This window comes from Lichenostomus cassidix, chromosome 20, assembly GCF_008360975.1.
Source record: "Lichenostomus cassidix isolate B80296 chromosome 20, HeHo_3.0, whole genome shotgun sequence".
NCBI lineage: Eukaryota > Metazoa > Chordata > Aves > Passeriformes > Meliphagidae > Lichenostomus > Lichenostomus cassidix.
Window position 1 is genome coordinate 8,175,774 of NC_139500.1, and position 17,640 is coordinate 8,193,413.

At 40.4% G+C, this 17,640-nt stretch overlaps 1 protein-coding gene across 1 annotated transcript; it reads right to left on the minus strand.

Moving 5' to 3' along the window:
* Positions 1–1,782: 1,782 nt before the first annotated feature.
* LOC146428756 (protein-glutamine gamma-glutamyltransferase 6-like) lies at positions 1,783–15,802 on the minus strand. Its single transcript, XM_085079297.1, has 14 exons — positions 15,534–15,802; positions 14,414–14,528; positions 12,321–12,494; positions 11,880–12,119; positions 8,112–8,230; positions 7,782–7,907; positions 7,448–7,628; positions 7,075–7,210; positions 6,601–6,704; positions 6,265–6,507; positions 5,275–5,586; positions 4,133–4,296; positions 3,355–3,479; positions 1,783–2,286 (listed from the first exon to the last, which is right to left on the minus strand). Exons 2-14 carry the CDS (start codon positions 14,418–14,420, stop codon positions 2,136–2,138), a joined length of 2,082 nt encoding a protein of 693 aa, XP_084935423.1. The 5' UTR covers positions 14,421–14,528; positions 15,534–15,802; the 3' UTR covers positions 1,783–2,135.
* Between the last annotated feature and the right edge of the window lie 1,838 nt (positions 15,803–17,640).

Sequence of the window (17,640 nt, forward strand, 5' to 3'; positions counted from 1 at the left end):
AGTAACTTAATTTTGTACAGTTTGGTTTGTGTCAATTTAGGTTTTTGGGGACTGTATGTACAGAGGGCAAGTATAGACAAATATACCTACTGTACAGCATGGCTGTGTGGGACATGGAGTGATCTAAGTAGATTTATAATTAGTGTTACTGCCAGTAGCCTTTTTCCCACATTTTCTTTTTTTTTTTAAGGCTAATCTGTCTGAAGATCTTCCATGTAGCTGCATATAATTCATTCTGTCTTTGCCACAGCATTATTGTAATGCTTCCTTCTCATTACCTGTTTCTGACATGATTACCTATAATCTGCATTTCTTCTGTGAGAAGCAATATGTCCCACGGAGGGGGCATTGTTGTGCAGTCAACTGTGATCAGGGACTTGTGTTAAGTAAAGAGAAGTGTTAAATGGCTGCCTCTGCTTCTAATAGTTTTTCTTTGTAGTTTGGTGTTCATAACACATTCACATCGTTTCTCTGTAGCTGTTTGGCATGGCAAGGTTGTTTGGGCCCTGGAGGAAGCTACAGAGCTGCTCTTCTGGTGTGAGCCCTGCCCACTGTAATTACAGGCACTCTCTTCTCAGCTGCTGCAGCTCCCTGCTGCCCTCTCCTCCCTCATCCTGTCACAGCTTATCTAAAAACATGCCTGGCCAATTTGTCCCAAGAGTAGGTTGCAGACTGCTGTGGACTTCCAGTGGATTATGATGAGGAGTAAGCGGTGTCAGGAGAAGGGATGATCTCTTATTTTCCTCACCTTTACATTCTGCCTTGTGTCTTCTTTTCAGTTCTGTTTTCTGTTTTGTTTCCACATTTGTATCAAGATGGCCAGGAACCAAAAAGGCAAATTAATTGCCTGCAGTTTAAATGTATTTTTTAAAAAGGAATCTAAAGAGGTTTTTATGGTTTCTTTTGTGCTCTTTTTTCCAGTAAGAATTTGTGATCATGCCTTAGACTCTGAAATATTATCACCTGTCAGACAAAAATGCCCATATCCATAACTCCTGACAACTCTGTGGTTCAGAATTTTCAGCTTATTAATTCTGCTTTAAACTTTGCATAAGTCATACAGCAAATATAAATCTCCAGGCTTGGCTGAGCCATTTGCACACCATGATTGCCCCACATCCTGCTCTGAAGGTGACCTGGCAGCTCCTGTGCCTGGTCAGTCATTACCTGTCACAGCAATCCTGGAGAGGCTGCAGGAGCAGGGAATCCTTACAGCTACTTGGAAGTGAGTTTCAGGGGAGACCTGGTACCTGGAAATGCTTGACAGGGAACCCACAAAAGAGACTTCTGTCTGCAGACACTGCCAGTTGTGGGGCTGAGGCTGCCCCTGCGTGAGCCACATGGGGAATGTTTGAAGACAAACATTCCTTGTCTTCAGTGACCTTACACTTGTAGGCAAAAAGTATTGCTTATCGTCCATTGCTGGGCTGCCACTTTATTGCAAAACTCTCCCTGTGCTTTGTGGTGCCTGGGACTCCATCAGGCTGCATGAGAATTAAGTTACTGTTTTGAATATGTGCATGTGTTCTCCACTCTGTCACAGGTCTATGCCAAAGGACTGCCTTGGACCCCAAGCATTACTTGTCCTGGCCTTCATAGGCTTCTTTCCTCCCCATTCATGGAGATACAGGTGTCACAAAATACAGAAGTTAGGTGAACAGTGGAGGAAATATTCCACTCTTCCAGGTTAGTGGCTTGTGAAATGAAAAACAAAAGGACTTTTCCTCAGTCTTGTGATTTCTTGTAATACTCCCATGGAATGTACAAATCATTACAAAACAAAACAGTTGAGAATGATTTTTATTTATTGCTGACAATTAGAATGTGGTTGTAAAGAGATTGCATTAATTATCTGAGGGAAAAGTCAAAACTGGGAGCTTAACAGAATGAGATTTGAAAACAGTGAAACTATTTCTACAAAGAAGGGGCTTCATTTTTTCTTTTGTCAAGAGTAGGGAGGGAGAGAAACACAGTTAGAGACTAAATAATTAAGCACCATGAAAGCAGACTTGATTCTATTGCAATGTAAGAGGTCACCAATTTTTGTGCAAAGTTCTTTTCTGTCATCACTGTTCCTGTGCAGAGGAGAGTGTCTTGCTTTGTTAATGCTGAAATGGAAGGTTGATTCCATCACATTATGCAGGTGCTACTGCAATAGTTACAAATCCCTTAACGTGTGAAAATTTGTCACAAGAGAAGTCTACTTGCAGCTGTAAGGGACCAGCCCTCCGAGGTGTGAATTCAAAATAAATTTTTGATCTCTCTCTTGGTGCCAGTCGTGCCAAACTGAAAAAAAAAAAGAACAGAAAAAGAAAAAAAAAATTTAGTTCATGCTTGCATTGTCTTTTATGAGATTCCTGAGAAACAGAACTGCAAGCTATCTAGAGCCTCAACAGTTACTTTAAACCCAGCCTTGGGTTTTGAGAATTACTTAGGGTTTGAGGCTTTGTGTAGACTAAGAAATGAGAAAGGACAGTACCATCTTCCTTTACTCTCAAGTGGACTTATGGAAATAAGAGGTGCAACATCACAGCTTCATCTTAGGGCTGGGTGCAAATTTGGATATCAACACAAACTCAGAATAGAAAAACTCTGATGTCAAAGGTCAGTGCTCTGTCCAATGCCTGCTTGGTTCATATCCATTTTGGCAATAATGATTTTTCTAAAGGCTATTGTGCTTTGGTTTGTATCTCCTTTTGGCTTTAATTGGCATAGTCTTTTACTGGAATAATGTTTTCCTTGTTTTTTATGGATTATTATGTCCAAATAGTTCCACAGCCAAAGCAAGTCAGGCTGTTTTTCAATAAAAGAAGCTTTAGGAAATACAAACTACTGCTCAACACTGAGTTGATCCATCAGGCAGCAGAGTCCAGAGGAAATGAAAAAAACATAATTGGACATTTTGCTTTTATGTTTTGAAAAGGCATGATTTTCTCCTGCTTTAAAGGAGAACAGAGCAAGTTTTTGTTTGGGCTGAAACAAGGGGAATGTGTGACATGTTTGCTTTAGCCTAATTATCTTTGTAGTATCAGGGTATTGTATATGAAAATAAAACCAGAAAGCCAAAGTGCAGAATAAATTGCAGAGAGACATAAGAATTTGACATGTGCATTTGCTTTCCCAGGAAAGAAGAATGTTAGCAGGGTTTAGTTGTTAAATAAGTTTTATGTGGATAAAACACCACATATTCAAGAAATCATGTATCTATATCTATTTGGTGGCATTTTTGTTTCAGAAATAGAAAATATACAAAGGACAATTCAAGTGTGATTTTTTTCTTCTTTCTATTTGAGAAATCAGACATGCTGTTGGCCATGTTGGAAGCACTGAGTAAATGCTGCAGCTTCCACTTACTTTATCTTGACCTGTTGGTTCATCAGAGTCACCAGCAGGACACAGCGGCTCACAGGCTCAGGCAGGGGGTTGGCATAGGAGATCTCCAGAGTCACAGCTTTGTTCACTACAACCCTCCGAGGGAGCTGAAGGACAAAACACATTGCTGATCATTCACTGTATTACACTTTCCTGGAGTCAGAATTCAGTGGAGCTGTAAGTGGCATTTAGCTTTCCTAATGTTTGAAGCTGGATGTGGCTTAGCTAAATAGTGCTGTCAAGCTGTCTGCAATATTTTGTGCATCATTGCAGTGAAATAGAGCCCTGGCTACACAGGTATGTCCCATTAAACCTGTCTGATCTCAGGTTGCTGAGTGCCTTTTTTTCTTTTTTGGCACATCATTGATTAGGATTAAAGTGCTAAAACAATATGAACTGGCTCTATCATTGGTCAGAATTAAGGGTTTAAATCTGTATTTTGGAAGTTCTTTAAGGATAACACAAGCACTTGCCAATACATGGAATGAAAACAAGTACTGTGGAACATAAAGCAGTGGCTTGTGACTGCAAAAGGAAGAAGGTAACAGAGCTGTTCTGAAAAACAAGGCAGATTCAAGCCAAGGTTCAGAACAGGCCTCTCACATCCTTGCTTTCTCAATTTAAGCAGGCAGTATTTTGGAACAACTTCTGAAATGGCAGCCTCAAGTGATGCACTTATCCCCATATTCTTATCTTAAGAACTGAGCTCCAGAAAGACCCTTTAGTGTCTATTCAGGACATCAGGGAGAAAATTGTTCACCTTAATGATGATGTTTGTGTCCTCTAAAATGATTGTCTTTTCCACCAGCAGCTTCAGCCCGTTCGTGCGCATGACTTCACACAAAGCAGTAACTTGGATCCTTTTGTCAGTTGTCAGATATTTTCCATAATGAGCGTAAGGGATCTTTACTCGGATATGCTTCCCTAGAATTCAGACATATATTTAGGAACCATTACATTTTCAAAGACAGCTAAGGAAAAGAGAATTATAGTGAGGGGTTTATTAATTATTGAAGAGAAAAAAAGGTAAGGCAGCTGGAATCTGTTTATATTTCCTTCTTGTGAGACTGGCTGTGTATTTCCCTCTTCTGGTGATCCTTTTCTACTTTAACTCATTTGACCCTTATAGTTTTGAATAGAGGACTTTGGCCTGAAACTGAGGGATTCGGCTCATCTGCTTTTCACTGGATTCCTGACCCTTTGTATTTCTTATGATTAGAGGTATAACTATTGAAATCTATTCCCTCCTTATATCCTCTTTATTTTGCCTCAGTTGAGAAGGAAGCTTGGGTCAAGTTTCACAGAGATCCTTTTCAAGTGACCTGGTCAGCTGCTCACTGTAGTCCTACAACTTTTCTGGTGTGTGTGGGAAAGATGTCTATCTTTGTAGCCCCTGAGGATGAAATAAATCCCTGTAATAATTTCAATAGTCTCAACTCTTCAAAAAAGAGACAGAGTTTCACTGTAACTTTTAAACTTTTTCCTAGTTGATTTCTTTTCAAGTGTTGCCTGTTGAGTGCCAGAAGGCACACATCAGACTACTTTTATTTGTTGATTGTAAGATGTGTTCCTCTGTAATAATCATCACACACACATGCACAAATAGATACCATGACACATACACATCATATATATATAGTGCTGCTTCTGGAGCTATGAGATAAGTGTATCCTTCTATGTAACATTTCATGAAATACCTAATTAATGCTTGAACTAGTGAAAGTTTTCAGAGGGGAAGAAAAGTCACATACAATGTAGTCATAAACAATGCTATGAAGAGGTGGAATGAGTAGATGCACTACAAAGCTGATCTAGGTGTGATACTGGTGTTTCTTCCTTCCAGTTGCCTTTCTGTGGCTAGGGAGAGAGCTATGTTGGTTCCTTAGGGATGTTAAAAGTTACCTTGTTTAGGACCAAGCTCCACAGAAGTGGCTGCCTTCAGGATCTCTGCCACTGCTCTCCTTGTGTACAGGATGGTTGATGCACTCATGTCCACCCTCACGCTCTTGCGGTCAGAGGAGAGGTTATTGAGCACTAGGATTAGGTTAATGTCTTTGCCAAAAACTGGAGGTTCAGCCAGCTTGAATTTCCCAGCGATCCCAGGGTTTCTCATTGGCTCTGAAGGTCTTCCCTCATCTGTGCGTCCCTCTGTGATGCTTGTTCCATATATCTTAGCCAAGGCCTTTTTGTAAACTCGTCTTTCCTCAGAAGAACCTGGTGGAAAGAGAGAACCAAGTAAAATTGTACTTTTGTTGCAAATGCATTTCCTCTGTGTAAAGGTTTTCAGACCAATATAGGGTATCAGCATCACTCAGAAATATGCAGTACCTAAAAGCTTCCTTTATCTATATCTTCATTAAGCCTCTATTCAGGTTTTTCACAGGCAATATGCTCTTGCAAGGTGAATAAATTGCTAAAATGAAACATGATGCATTTGTATTTGTTTAGGAAGTGAGATTTTTTTTTGTCTGGTCAGAACATGCAGTAGTGTGCTAAGTGTTACTCTGCTGATCTGATGCCAGCCATCCTCTGTATTAAATATGGTTGCAATAAAACACTGAGGAGTGGAACCCTGAGGATTTGTTTGCCTTGGGTAGTAAAAAGTATTTTATAGCTCTGTTTTGTGTGTGCATTAAATTTTACACTTCTGTGTAAGGGACTAAAATATGCTTTGTATTGTCCCTTAATAAGGAAACTACTAAATGCACAAAATCAGAAATATAACACCCACCATATGAAGAAAATAGTCTGAGAACACTGTCAGAAATATTTTCTGAAGGCAGGGGAGAGATGCTCAAACAAAGCAGATTACCCATTCCAGCTTCCCAGCACCAAGGTTTCAGCAAGCAATAGTTGTGTTAACAAGGAGATAATTGGTGATAGTTCCTTTACCTTCTGGATATTTGTAATTAGCAGTGACATCCACACGGCCATTGCTGCCCACAGCTTTGGTGCTGATAGACCTGCCAATTATTTCAGTATCACAATAAACTCTTTTCTTGGTTCCATCATTGTATACAATCCATCTGTTGCAGTCGGCGTTCACCTCTGAGTACACAAAAAAGGTGTCATAATCCAGGTCCACTTCACCTTCTTTGATGGCTAAGACAGATGCAGGGCCACACTGAAAGATTCCTAAAATGTGAAAAAAAAAAAAGGTCAAACTTTATTAGTCGTGCTCAGTTTGGAGAAGGACTCTTAAGTCAGGCTGAGAATTTATGCTGTTACCTCTGCTTTGTTCTTGTGGAGTTGCATCTAAAACCTGCCATCCATTGTATGATCTTCCCAGGTCTGGGCGAATGAACCAGCTTTCGTTCCAGACATGATAATCCCTAGAGACAAAGAACAATATCTAAAAATCATAGTAATATGGAGTCATACAAACTGCCAATTGGAGTGGAGTAGTGAGGTTTTTTTAAAACCTGTCTCTCCAAACTGAGACACAGGCTGTCCAGTTATAAACCTCTTTCAAAGGACAGGTTTACTACCTGCTTTTGAGGTAAAGACCTCAGGGCAGGGAGGGAGAAGACCATAAAATATGTTGTTTTGGCTTTTTTTTTCCAAATGGATGTCTACAGTATTAATTTAGATGGTTATATTACACTTTGTTCACTCAGTTGCTTTTGTACTACTAATGTTCATGTTTTTAAGTCTCCTAAATCCTCTTTCTACTTGTTGGTGAGATCAAGAAATTATATTTACCATGTGGAATCCTTGCTGATATTAAGACTCCTTCCAGAGCTGTCATAGTACTTATCGATACTCAGGTTTCTATCCACATCATGGGCAGAGTTAAAATTTGAAACCAAACGAGTTGGAATCCCCAGGCATCTCAAAACTGAAATATATTTTATAAAAAAACAAACGAGCAAGAAAAGCAATAGAACCCACACAGCTTTAGTTCAATGATTACAAATATCTGAGAAACAAAGTGTCTAAATATTTTGTGATTCTGCAGCATTAGTGGTCTTTACAGGAATGTTCTAGCTGTAGAAATTATTTCTTTATAGTTCTGATAAAACCCGAGGTCACAGATGCCTCCATTTCACCCCAATCCTCTATTTTTACAGCTTACCTGTACACATCACCCCTGCAAAAACCCAGCACTGGCCATACTGAACAGGCCTGTAGTTGTCCTGACGCCACTTCTTGAGGATCACCACACTGCCATCCCATCTGGATGGATTCTCATGTGAGTGGAAACTTCCTTGCCACTTTCCCAGGAGAACTCCATTGTCATTATCATTTCCATTGATCTAAAAGTAGGTCAGTGGACAGAATGCACAAAATTAATTGTGTGTAATGCACTGTATCTAGTTCATTATATTGCTTAGGATTAGGGTGGTTGATTTTCAGTAGTGCTTTCTGCATACTCGTGTGGGATTTGGGTTCAGCTGTCCATTTCTTACCATAGAACTGATTACTCTGCCCAGATATTTAGGATCTCCTCTTCGTGACACATCCATGGCTGGGTCCTGGCGATAGTACAGGCTCAGATCAAGCATGGTGAGACAGATGTTTAGAAGGTCTTGAAACTGGGATCAGGAAAGAAAAAAGTTTAAGAAAATGGATGATTTCACAGACAGAATTAAAGGAGCTTCTACTGCAGTTAGACACACTGAGTAAAGCACAAGTAAGGCTACCCAGGTTTCTGCAGTTGTTACATAAACAGCAAATAATGGTAAGAGAAATGCTTCTGGAGACAGAATGAGAGTCCAAATGAATTCCTTGTGACTTACCTGTCCATAATACCACCCTCTTGCTTCAATGTACCTTGCATTGCCCACAAAGATTATTCCATTTTCATTTAGAACATATTCTTGTCTCTCATTTTCATTGGACATGTAGACATCATCACCTGAAAACCAAGTTGGGCAGGCTTAAAGCTAAGAATGCCAGCAACCATTCAAAAACATTTTTGTCTTGATTTAGCAAGGAGAAAGCTTCTATTTGCAGAATACATCATTACAGCTCCAGTCATAAGGTCTGTTATTGTATATTGCCTGGGAGGGATGGGAAGCAAAAGGATCCATATTATATTACTTAACTTTTTCCTCCTACTTTTAGTATAGCCTTGTGTATTATCTAAATGTCCTCTATCTGCACATTGTTTTCTTGTGAGGAAGGTGGAGAAAAGTTCAGGCTAGCTCACCACATTTTTCTGTCTTCTCAGGGTAGTGAGAGGTAGAACAAATATTTGAAAAGAGCCACACAGATGACATTTTTCTCTCTTTTCTACCTGTGTTTGTTTTAAGATTCCTAAATAAAGACCTTTATTTGCCTGATCCACACTTCTGTCAGGACTGTTACTAGGATAACCTGCTTAGCCACTCACTTGGATGTCATTGTTCCTCATTGTTTTTCCAAGTTTATGGCACACTATGTAGCTGTTATGAAAGCATTGGTTCCCACAGAGACTTTGGTTGTTTTGATCCCTGTTTAGGTAGCAATATCTGCTTAGCTCTGCTTTTAATTCCATAATGTTTAAAAATATTTTCTGAAAAGTTCAGGATTTCAGTAAACACATGCAAACAGATCAGCTTTTCTATTTCATTGAATCAACTTCTTTACCTTCCTATAGGAAGTTCCCATCCTTCCCTTCCTGCAAATAAAAAGATTGCAATTTATTTTAAAATCTGTACCATGTGATATGTCTATTTTTGTGGTTACTTTTAAAAAAATAATATCATAATTGATGATTCCTGAGGTTTTGGGGTAGTACAGACATGGAGACCTGTGTGCAGTTTCAGGTGCTGCACTTCAAGGTGTGGATCAGTTGGAAAGAATGGGAGGAGCACTGAGAATGCTCAGCATTCCTGAAAATCTGAAGTATGAATTAACTCAGAATTATTTAAGGCAGGAAAAAAATGGGTCAAGCATTGTAATCAATTCCAGAAATTCTTGTGAAGAGGATGGGGCAGGGGGATATGAAATCTATTCCAGGTGTCTATCATATGTAGGATGAAAAATTATATGCTGAAGTCAAAGCAAGAAAAATTTGGTTAGTTAATAGGATAAATGTCTAATAGAAAGGCTTGTGTTTTATTGGAGAGAATTGCCAGGGGAGGTTCTGTAGCTTTCCTAATGGCTGATCATTAAGAAGGAATTCAAGACCTGTCAGGAATGACCTAAGTGCTGAACTGAACCTGACTTAGAGCCCTGGTGTGGGACTAGATGACTTTCTAAGATCCTTCTAGCCCTGTGAGTTTATGACTCTGAGCAACCTAAATGTCCTTGTATAATCACTTGAAGAACATCTTTTTTTTCTGAGGTTTATGTGCTCTCAGTAAACTTATAGCTTGCTAAACTAGAATTTTTTTTTTTTGGTCCAAAAGGTTTTTCATGTGTTCATTTATCCTAGTTACCCTTCACTGAACATGTTTTAATTCTTGTCATCTCATCCAGTGGCATTAACATTCAAATCTGACTAACTGTTTTCTCTTTATATAGCTTAAGATTGCATTTTCCTTTTTCAGGGCCATTTCACTTTGGTTCCTGTTCTTTGATTAACAAGGGCTTGCATATTCTTCATGATTTCCAGGTGATAAGTCTGTCACTGAAATCATTGTTATTTCTCCCTAGAGGTATAGTCTTTTATTTCCTATTATTATATCTTATTTCTTCTCACCTTCTCCAATCTCTAAGGTCAGCCAGTTATTTCTGTGTGTTGTCCCAGCCCATCTGTGCATGGACAATGCTGTTTAATGTCAGCATGTCAGAGTCAGTGATGAGCTATTTGATCTGGGTGTTTTTCAGATGACACTTAAGGACCCACTCTCTAGTAGCTTCTCTCCAATCCAGTGTTTTTCCTTTCATCTCTAGTCCTTACTGTTTTCTTATAAGTAGTTCTTTATTGATATTACAGTTGATGAATTCATTTCTGTATTCCCCAGCTTAAAGACTAACCTCCCACCTGGAACCATATCTACAGACCAGATCTGCCATTAATCCTTTCCCAAGAAAATAAATTTCCTATTTCCCTTCTGCTATGACACTTAAAATAGTGGTAACATACCCTCAAACTGAATCTGTTCCTGATTTTCAGGATCAGGGAGCTATTCCACTCTGCAGAACTTATTCAGCAGCATCCTTCATTCAGCATTGAGGACACTCCCTTTTATCTGTCAGTAGTCATTGCATTGTCTGGTAAATCTGGTGAACTCTTCTGCAAAATCATTAGTTTAAAATTGTATTGGGCACAGCTTAATTTTTCTCAGTTTTACTCTGAGAAGAGTTTGTCTAGTCTCTTGAGTACCATTGCTACACCGGTGTTCCAGTTCAGGAGGTGTCAAATATTGCTGTCCCTGCAGTGTGGTTTCCATCAATTACAAGTGACACACAAATGATCTTTCAGGGGCTTCTGGGGAGGATTTTTCCTCAGGACTGTCTATGCAGAGACCGTCTGAGTTTCCTGAACATACTTGTATAATTGTTTTTGTCTTCCAGGACTTGCTGAGCTAATTAGCAGCTTTTTTCATCTTGGCTATTGACGTATTTCTCAGTGGCCCCTGACTAACATATGGTCACAGAAAAAATTAGTGGATGCTTGTGGCTACTTTTCTTTTATAAGCTCTTTACTCATGGGGAAGGCTAAGAGCTCTCTTGAGTGTCATGTTTGCAGACTAATCTAGGTTTCTAGACTATTGCATAGCTGCAAAATCTGAGTTTACAAATTTGCAGCCTCAGCATGTTGCAGCAGAAATGTAGTATTAACAAGATGGAGCAACGAGAGATGTCCATTCTCAACACAGAATTAAAGACATGGGCATGAGCCAGCAGTGTGTGATTGTAGCCAGAAGGCAAACCACATCCTGGGCTGCATCAACAGAGGGGTGGGCAGCAGGCTGAGGGAGGGGATTCTCCCCCTCCACTCTGCCCTTGGGAAACCCCACCAGGAGCACTACATCCAGTTCTGGGGTTCTCAGCACCGGAAAGATGTGGACTTGTTAGAGCCTCCAGAGGAGGCCACAAAGATGCTCCGAGGTCTGAAGCTCCTCTGCTCTGGAGATAGGCTGGGAGAGCTGAGGGTGTTCAGCCTGGAGAAGGGAAGGCTCCAGGGAGACCTCATTGCAGCCTTCCAGTACTTAAAAGGGGCTTACAAAAAGGAGGAAGAGCAGCTCTTTACGTGGGCTGAGAGTGACAGGACAAGGGGGAACTGTTATAACCTAAAAAAGGAGAGATCTAGATCAGCTATTAGGAAGAAGTTCTTTACCTAGAGGCCAGTGATGCACTGAACGGTTTGCCCAGAGAAGCCCTTGTCTACAGAAAGTGATCTGCTCAGTTCTGAAGAGTCTGTGATATAACCCCATATAGCATATTTTGTTAGGGTAAAAAGGGGGTGGAGTGGTGGCAGCAGCTTTTTAGTGTAGTCAAATGAGGTCTCTGAGCACACAGCTGAGAGTGCAGCTGCTGGCGACCCAAAGAGAGACAGCTTGAGGGAGCAGCTCTGTGCAGGTGGGAAAACAATAGGGTCAGTTGTGTTCAAGAGCAAAGGCATTGGCACCTACCTGGGCACCAAGGGTTGAAGAGTAGCACAAACTGGCCCAGGTATCTGGAGGTGATCCTGTTCCCTGAGGTTACCCGGAGGGTGAGGTTGTATCGTCCAATGACAGCATTGGCTGGGCTGGCTATTGTAAAGTTCATGGCTGCAGAGTCACTGGGTCCTTGGGCAGCACTCCAGCCACTGCCCCCCGCCTCAGAGAGGTTAAATGCAGCCCTGGTGCGATGAGACTCCGAGGGGGAAGGTCCTGCCAGAAAGAAGGAGTCATTGGTTTCCATTCCAGAGTGTGGCTTCAATATTAACCTCATACTTGAAATTGAGCTTATTGGGGTGCAAGGAGCACTAAAAATACATGTAGAAAAATTGCATCTCTAAATAGAATGAGAGAACTACGAGGAATAAGGATTACAATTCTGTGAGAAGATGGATTAAGCTGTGGCAGTGTTACCTATTTCAGTGACAAATCCTAGGCTCTCCCCATCCTGCCTTGGTCTGTTGAAGTACAGGGTGATATTGAAGCCTTGTCCTCGCCTCACAGTCAGCTCAGTGTTGGCATATCTGTCAGTGTGGTGGTTGGCTGCATTTACTGATGGCTGCCAGCTGATGTGTGTTGGGGTCAGATCTGTAAAACACAAGAAAAAACATGAAGAAGCAACCACCATGAAGTCATTAGCTGTCTAGTGGCATTATGAGGTTACTAAGAGCAATTACCTTTTGTGGGAGGAAGTACAACTAAAAGCAGATGCCCCATTAAATTAAGTCGATTGGTCAATAATAGAAATCTTTCCTTGGGTTTTGTTACAGAGCTCTTATACAGAGTACTTCCTATACAGTGCTGGATGCTGTTTTACCACTGGACTTAAAAAAATTTACACTGGAAAATTGGTGTCATAATCACCACCAAATAAAGTGGCCTGTAGCTCCTCTACATTTTCAACATATATATTTCTAGGATCACAGGAATGGCAATTAGGACACGTTACTTTTCATGCTTAAATCCCAATGCCATTCGGCCTAGATGCAGGGAAAAATGCATAGTGAGAGATCATCTGCCTTATGTGGATGAATAAGAGGTATTTGAGGACATGCTGAAGCTTTTGACAAAGAAATCAGTCTGTCTGAATCTAGCTCTATTCAAGTGGACCACAGGAATTCAGTTCTTGTAGGCAGTAACTTCATGTCGTAGAGGAATTCTGACGTGCAGTGCACTTGGAGTTCTCTGATACTGTGTCCTCCTGCACATATGCTGTTATTATGGTTTGTGGCTTAAACCCCATAAAGTGGTTCTTGACACCTCAAATGCTACACTACGTTTTTAGCAAGCAAATATGTATATGATCTTCCCTGCAAGATTGTTTTCCCTTCCCTGTTTTTTTGCCATGCTCAAACCTGAGCAGTTATGCTGTCTTTGGGAATTCTGAGAAACACCTTCTGTGTTTATATTTGCCTGGGGAGACTCTGTAAGTACACCTGGAGCATTGTGTTGCAAGTTTTGACAAATGCTCAGGGCAAGTAGCTTAGTGAAGGTTCTTCCAAGTCAGTTTTATTAATGTCTGTATCCTAAATGCAGTAAGGCTGGGGTGTGGGGATAGGATAGGGGCACATAACCAGCACCATTTTAAAGGGGAAGCAAAAGAAAACAATAATAACAGCAAAAATAATAGGATGGAAAGGATGGATTAATGCCTATGAAATATTATTGTAGGGATCTTCAAACAAGCTTCTAGGTCTATCTGATACCATAGAGATTAGCAGTAAATAATAAGTCAGATCTGAAACAATACAGCTGCACATAAACTACAATTTGCATCTGATCTTTGAAGACGAGGTAAAAGTAAAAACTAATTTTTTAAAAAAAGGATTATAATTAAATTCAAGGAAGGTCTTTGCTTTTTGGTTTTTTTGTAGACCACGAAGAAGTAATGTGAGTAAGCACTGATGGGCTGGAAAGAAGAATTTTTATTATGAATATATGGTACCGTGAAATGCAGTGAGCTGCTGCTTTCCCTGCGAAGCTGATTTGTCAATACTTGTTTCATCATTAAATGAGAGAAAATGTTGCTTTGCAGTTGCCCAGTTCAAATCAACTTAAATGCTCAGATCAAGTCATCTTAATTTTAAACTTGAAAAAGTAGAAATACTCTCATTACTGTTTTCCTTTAGTAGGGTTTTAATGCCTCTTTGAATTCCCATCTGTAGGTTCCTTACTCACAGCTCCATTAGAATGGATTACCCAAATTTTGTTAATACCAAGCATAACACATCTATGAAATAGCATTTAAAAAATGGTGTCTTTTGAAGCAATGAAAATTTCTTTTCTCCTCCCTGTCCCAATATCCTCGGTTTAGCTCAAAAATTATTCTCAAACAAGTCTTTATAATAACAACATTAAAACTTTGAAAATGAAGTGCAAGAACAAATTACAATATAGAATTTCCTTCAGATAAGAAATCTGAGCAGATACCTACAGGGCATGTATCTTGAGGAAACAGCCCTGAGTAAATACCTGCTCAAGGGAAGCAAATGACTTGCAGCACTCACCTGCCATTCCCTCAGCTTATGAGAATTGCATACAACTTCTACTTTGTTCTTCAAGGATGTCCAAGTCACATCAATCATAAAAAGAAAAAGCCCAGCAATCTTTTCGTGCTGTCAGCTGAAATTTGAGAGAAGGGAGAGGTACTTAGCAGTTGTTATTAATACCTGTAAAGTTGTCAAACGAATTAACTGGTTCCTATAATATATGCCTGTGTAATGCCAGAGTTCCTACTCAACGTGGGTGTAATTATGGGAGGAGATACCAGAATTATTTACTCAGAGGAAATGCATGCTCTTGAATCCCAAGACAAGAAGAACTTCCTACAAAGATAATAGGTGTGCCATGAATAAGTTATCTTTAAGGATGAGGAAATGGGGAGTGTGGTGGGACGTAAAAGCTGTCTGAAGGAAAAAGGAGCATTTCCTGATGACTTAACTTCCATGTTGGTTAATATCACTTCTGGCTTTATCCAATCACTGTGAGTTGGTTTTAGTGGGTTTTTTTTCATTTAATATTATCTCCAATACCCTCTGACATAAAAAATTATAAGCTCCCACTAGAAACAAATATCTGTTTACCTGTTAAGTTGGCTCCATATATTAATATTTCCCAAAAGTTTTATTTCAAAAAGAACTCACAAACTAATAACCTTGAGTACATTTTATCAGCACAAGCTTTAAGCCTGTCTATTTTAACAACCATGATTTTATTTCTTTTTGGTTTCATGAATATATTTCTTCTTGGTTTTATACCATCACTTTGTGAAAGAGTACAAGTAATAAAATGAGGTAGTTTTGAGGAGGATTATCTGTTTAAGATTCTGCAGCCCTGCTGATCATGTTTTAGCACCCAGTAAAGACTTAAAAGTAATTTAGTCTGAATTTTAAGTTACAAAGAAAGAAAAACCAACTGAAAAAGCAGAAGTTAAGCTCCAGCAGCTGTTTCTAAGGTTGATTTTACAAGACAGTCTTGTTGTATCTTTTTGATAAACTTTGTTTTCCTACTACAAAAACTAAGAGTACTTACTAATAAGACAGTCATGCTAGCCCTATCCCAAAAGAAAGACACTAAAGTTTTTCCCACTGGGCAGCAGTATACTTGGTACAGTACATCTCCACTTACAGTATAATTCAGCGGTTCTTCCTTCTCTTGGAAGTTTCCAGGATGTTCAGGCTGTCAAGACTTGTTCCGGGAATCACCTCAAATGGGTTTGATTGCTGTCCAGAGCTACTTCAGTTGGTCTTTTTCTCTTTTCCTTAATTCATATTCCTTGGAAACCATAAGAGCCACAAGCCTCTGATGTTACCCGATCTTCACACAGAGCCCTAGTGACAAACCGCATCGACCAGTTCTTAAGTTCAGGCGTTCAGTACTTACAGTGATTGCCTCAGATGTTACACATTGCTCCCACTGGCATTTGACTATTTCCTTTCTTCTTCCTTGCTACTCACATACGTAATTAAGTCTCGGAACACTTTTTCTGTCTTGGCTGCAACCACCTCCTTTACCTCTGCAAGGCACGCCCACAGTGGTGCTCACCAAGCCACCAGAACCTCTCTCAGGCTGGCCTACATCCCAGACTGGCACCTGCTAGTTGCACCTTCACCACAGCAAAGCACCAGCAGCTGCTGTTGCAATCCCTTTGGAATGCAGCAGTCATGGTTCCTAAGTGACTAATGGCTGAACGTTGTCACAGGTGTTTTTCCGAGCACAATTCCACCCACCTATCATCCAAAATGGTTCAAAATACTTTGTTCCTCTTTTTTCCTTATATCAGTCTTGGAATTGCTGTTCAATTTGCTAACTTCCAGAGAAAAACTTTTTGATTTCATGCATCTCCTTAATAATTTTGTCTACTGTTCATATCTCCAAGGTAACTAAATCCACCTTACACTTGTCTTGTTACTACTTCTTACTAGAAAGAGGAAAACAGAATAAATTCCACCAAAAAGAAGCCAAAACCCATTGCAGAGTCTCTTCTGTGACTCTGAATGGAAGTTGTCTTTTAATTAGACACATTTTCATGTATGTGGAGTGTTGCAGGGGAAGGTCTGATTTAAAGGCTTTTCTCATTTCTGCTCATGCAATTCACTTGACTTTAGCATAGTCTGGGTGTTTCACACACCAAGATATGTAAAAAGAAATCATTAGGTGTATATCTACATTCTAAATTCAAAGCTGTGCTTGAGCTTGAGCTTCTACTGTTGTTTACTGTAGCCCAGAGGAGGCCACCAAAATGATCAAAGGATGGAGCACCTCTCCTGTGAGGAAAGGCTGAGGGAATTGGGTTTCTTCAGCCTGGAAAAGAGAAGGCTTTTGGGTGATCTAATTGTGGCCTGCCAGTACCTAAAGGGAGCTTACATGAAAGATGGAGAGAGACTCTTTGCAAGGGTTTGGAGTGAGGACAATGGGGAATGGCTTCAAATAGACACAGAGTAGGTTTAGATTGGATATTAAGAAGAAATTCTTCCCTGTGAGAGTGGTGGGCCACTGGCACAGGTTGTCCAGAGAAACTGCGGCTGCCCCATCCCTGGAAGTGTTCCAGGCCAGCTTGGATGGGGCTCTGAGCAACCTGGTCTAGTGAAAAGAGCTCCTGCCCATGCCAGGGGGTTGGAAGTAGTTTATCTTTGAGATCCCATCCAACCTAAACCATTTTATGAATCTGTGATTTACACAGTGAGAGCTCTTGGCTCTGGCAAGCCTTGAGGAACATCAGGCGAAAAGAGAAGGTGCCACTGTGGGCTCCTTGCACAGCCCCTCTAGCTCATCCTATTATATGTCCAGTGTGGTCTGCTACTGACATCATCTGATGGCAGCAGGAAACCAGGGTGACTGCAGGTGCCCTTGTAAAGCAATTTTGCAGGCTGCAAGGACAAAATAGCTTTATAGCCAGTTGAAGCTTGCACTCCTCAACACTGGAAGTCCCCATGGCACATCACAGGTACCCTGTGATGTGTGGCAGAAGCTGGGGCACAGAGCTAAGATTTTATTGCTTCCTGGCCCAGCAGTGCAATAGAGCAGAAGCTTAGCTTTCCATTCACTCTACCTACACAGTCATCTTCAGTCATGGCTTGACTTACTGCTGCACAGTTACTGCCCATTAACCAAGTCACTCACTGGGCTACACCTAGTTCACTGGAACCCATCATTTAGCCTGTACCAGTCCTCCCATGAAGGGTTTAAATTTGATTTACTAAAGTTGGATCTAAGAGATGACTTCCTAACACAT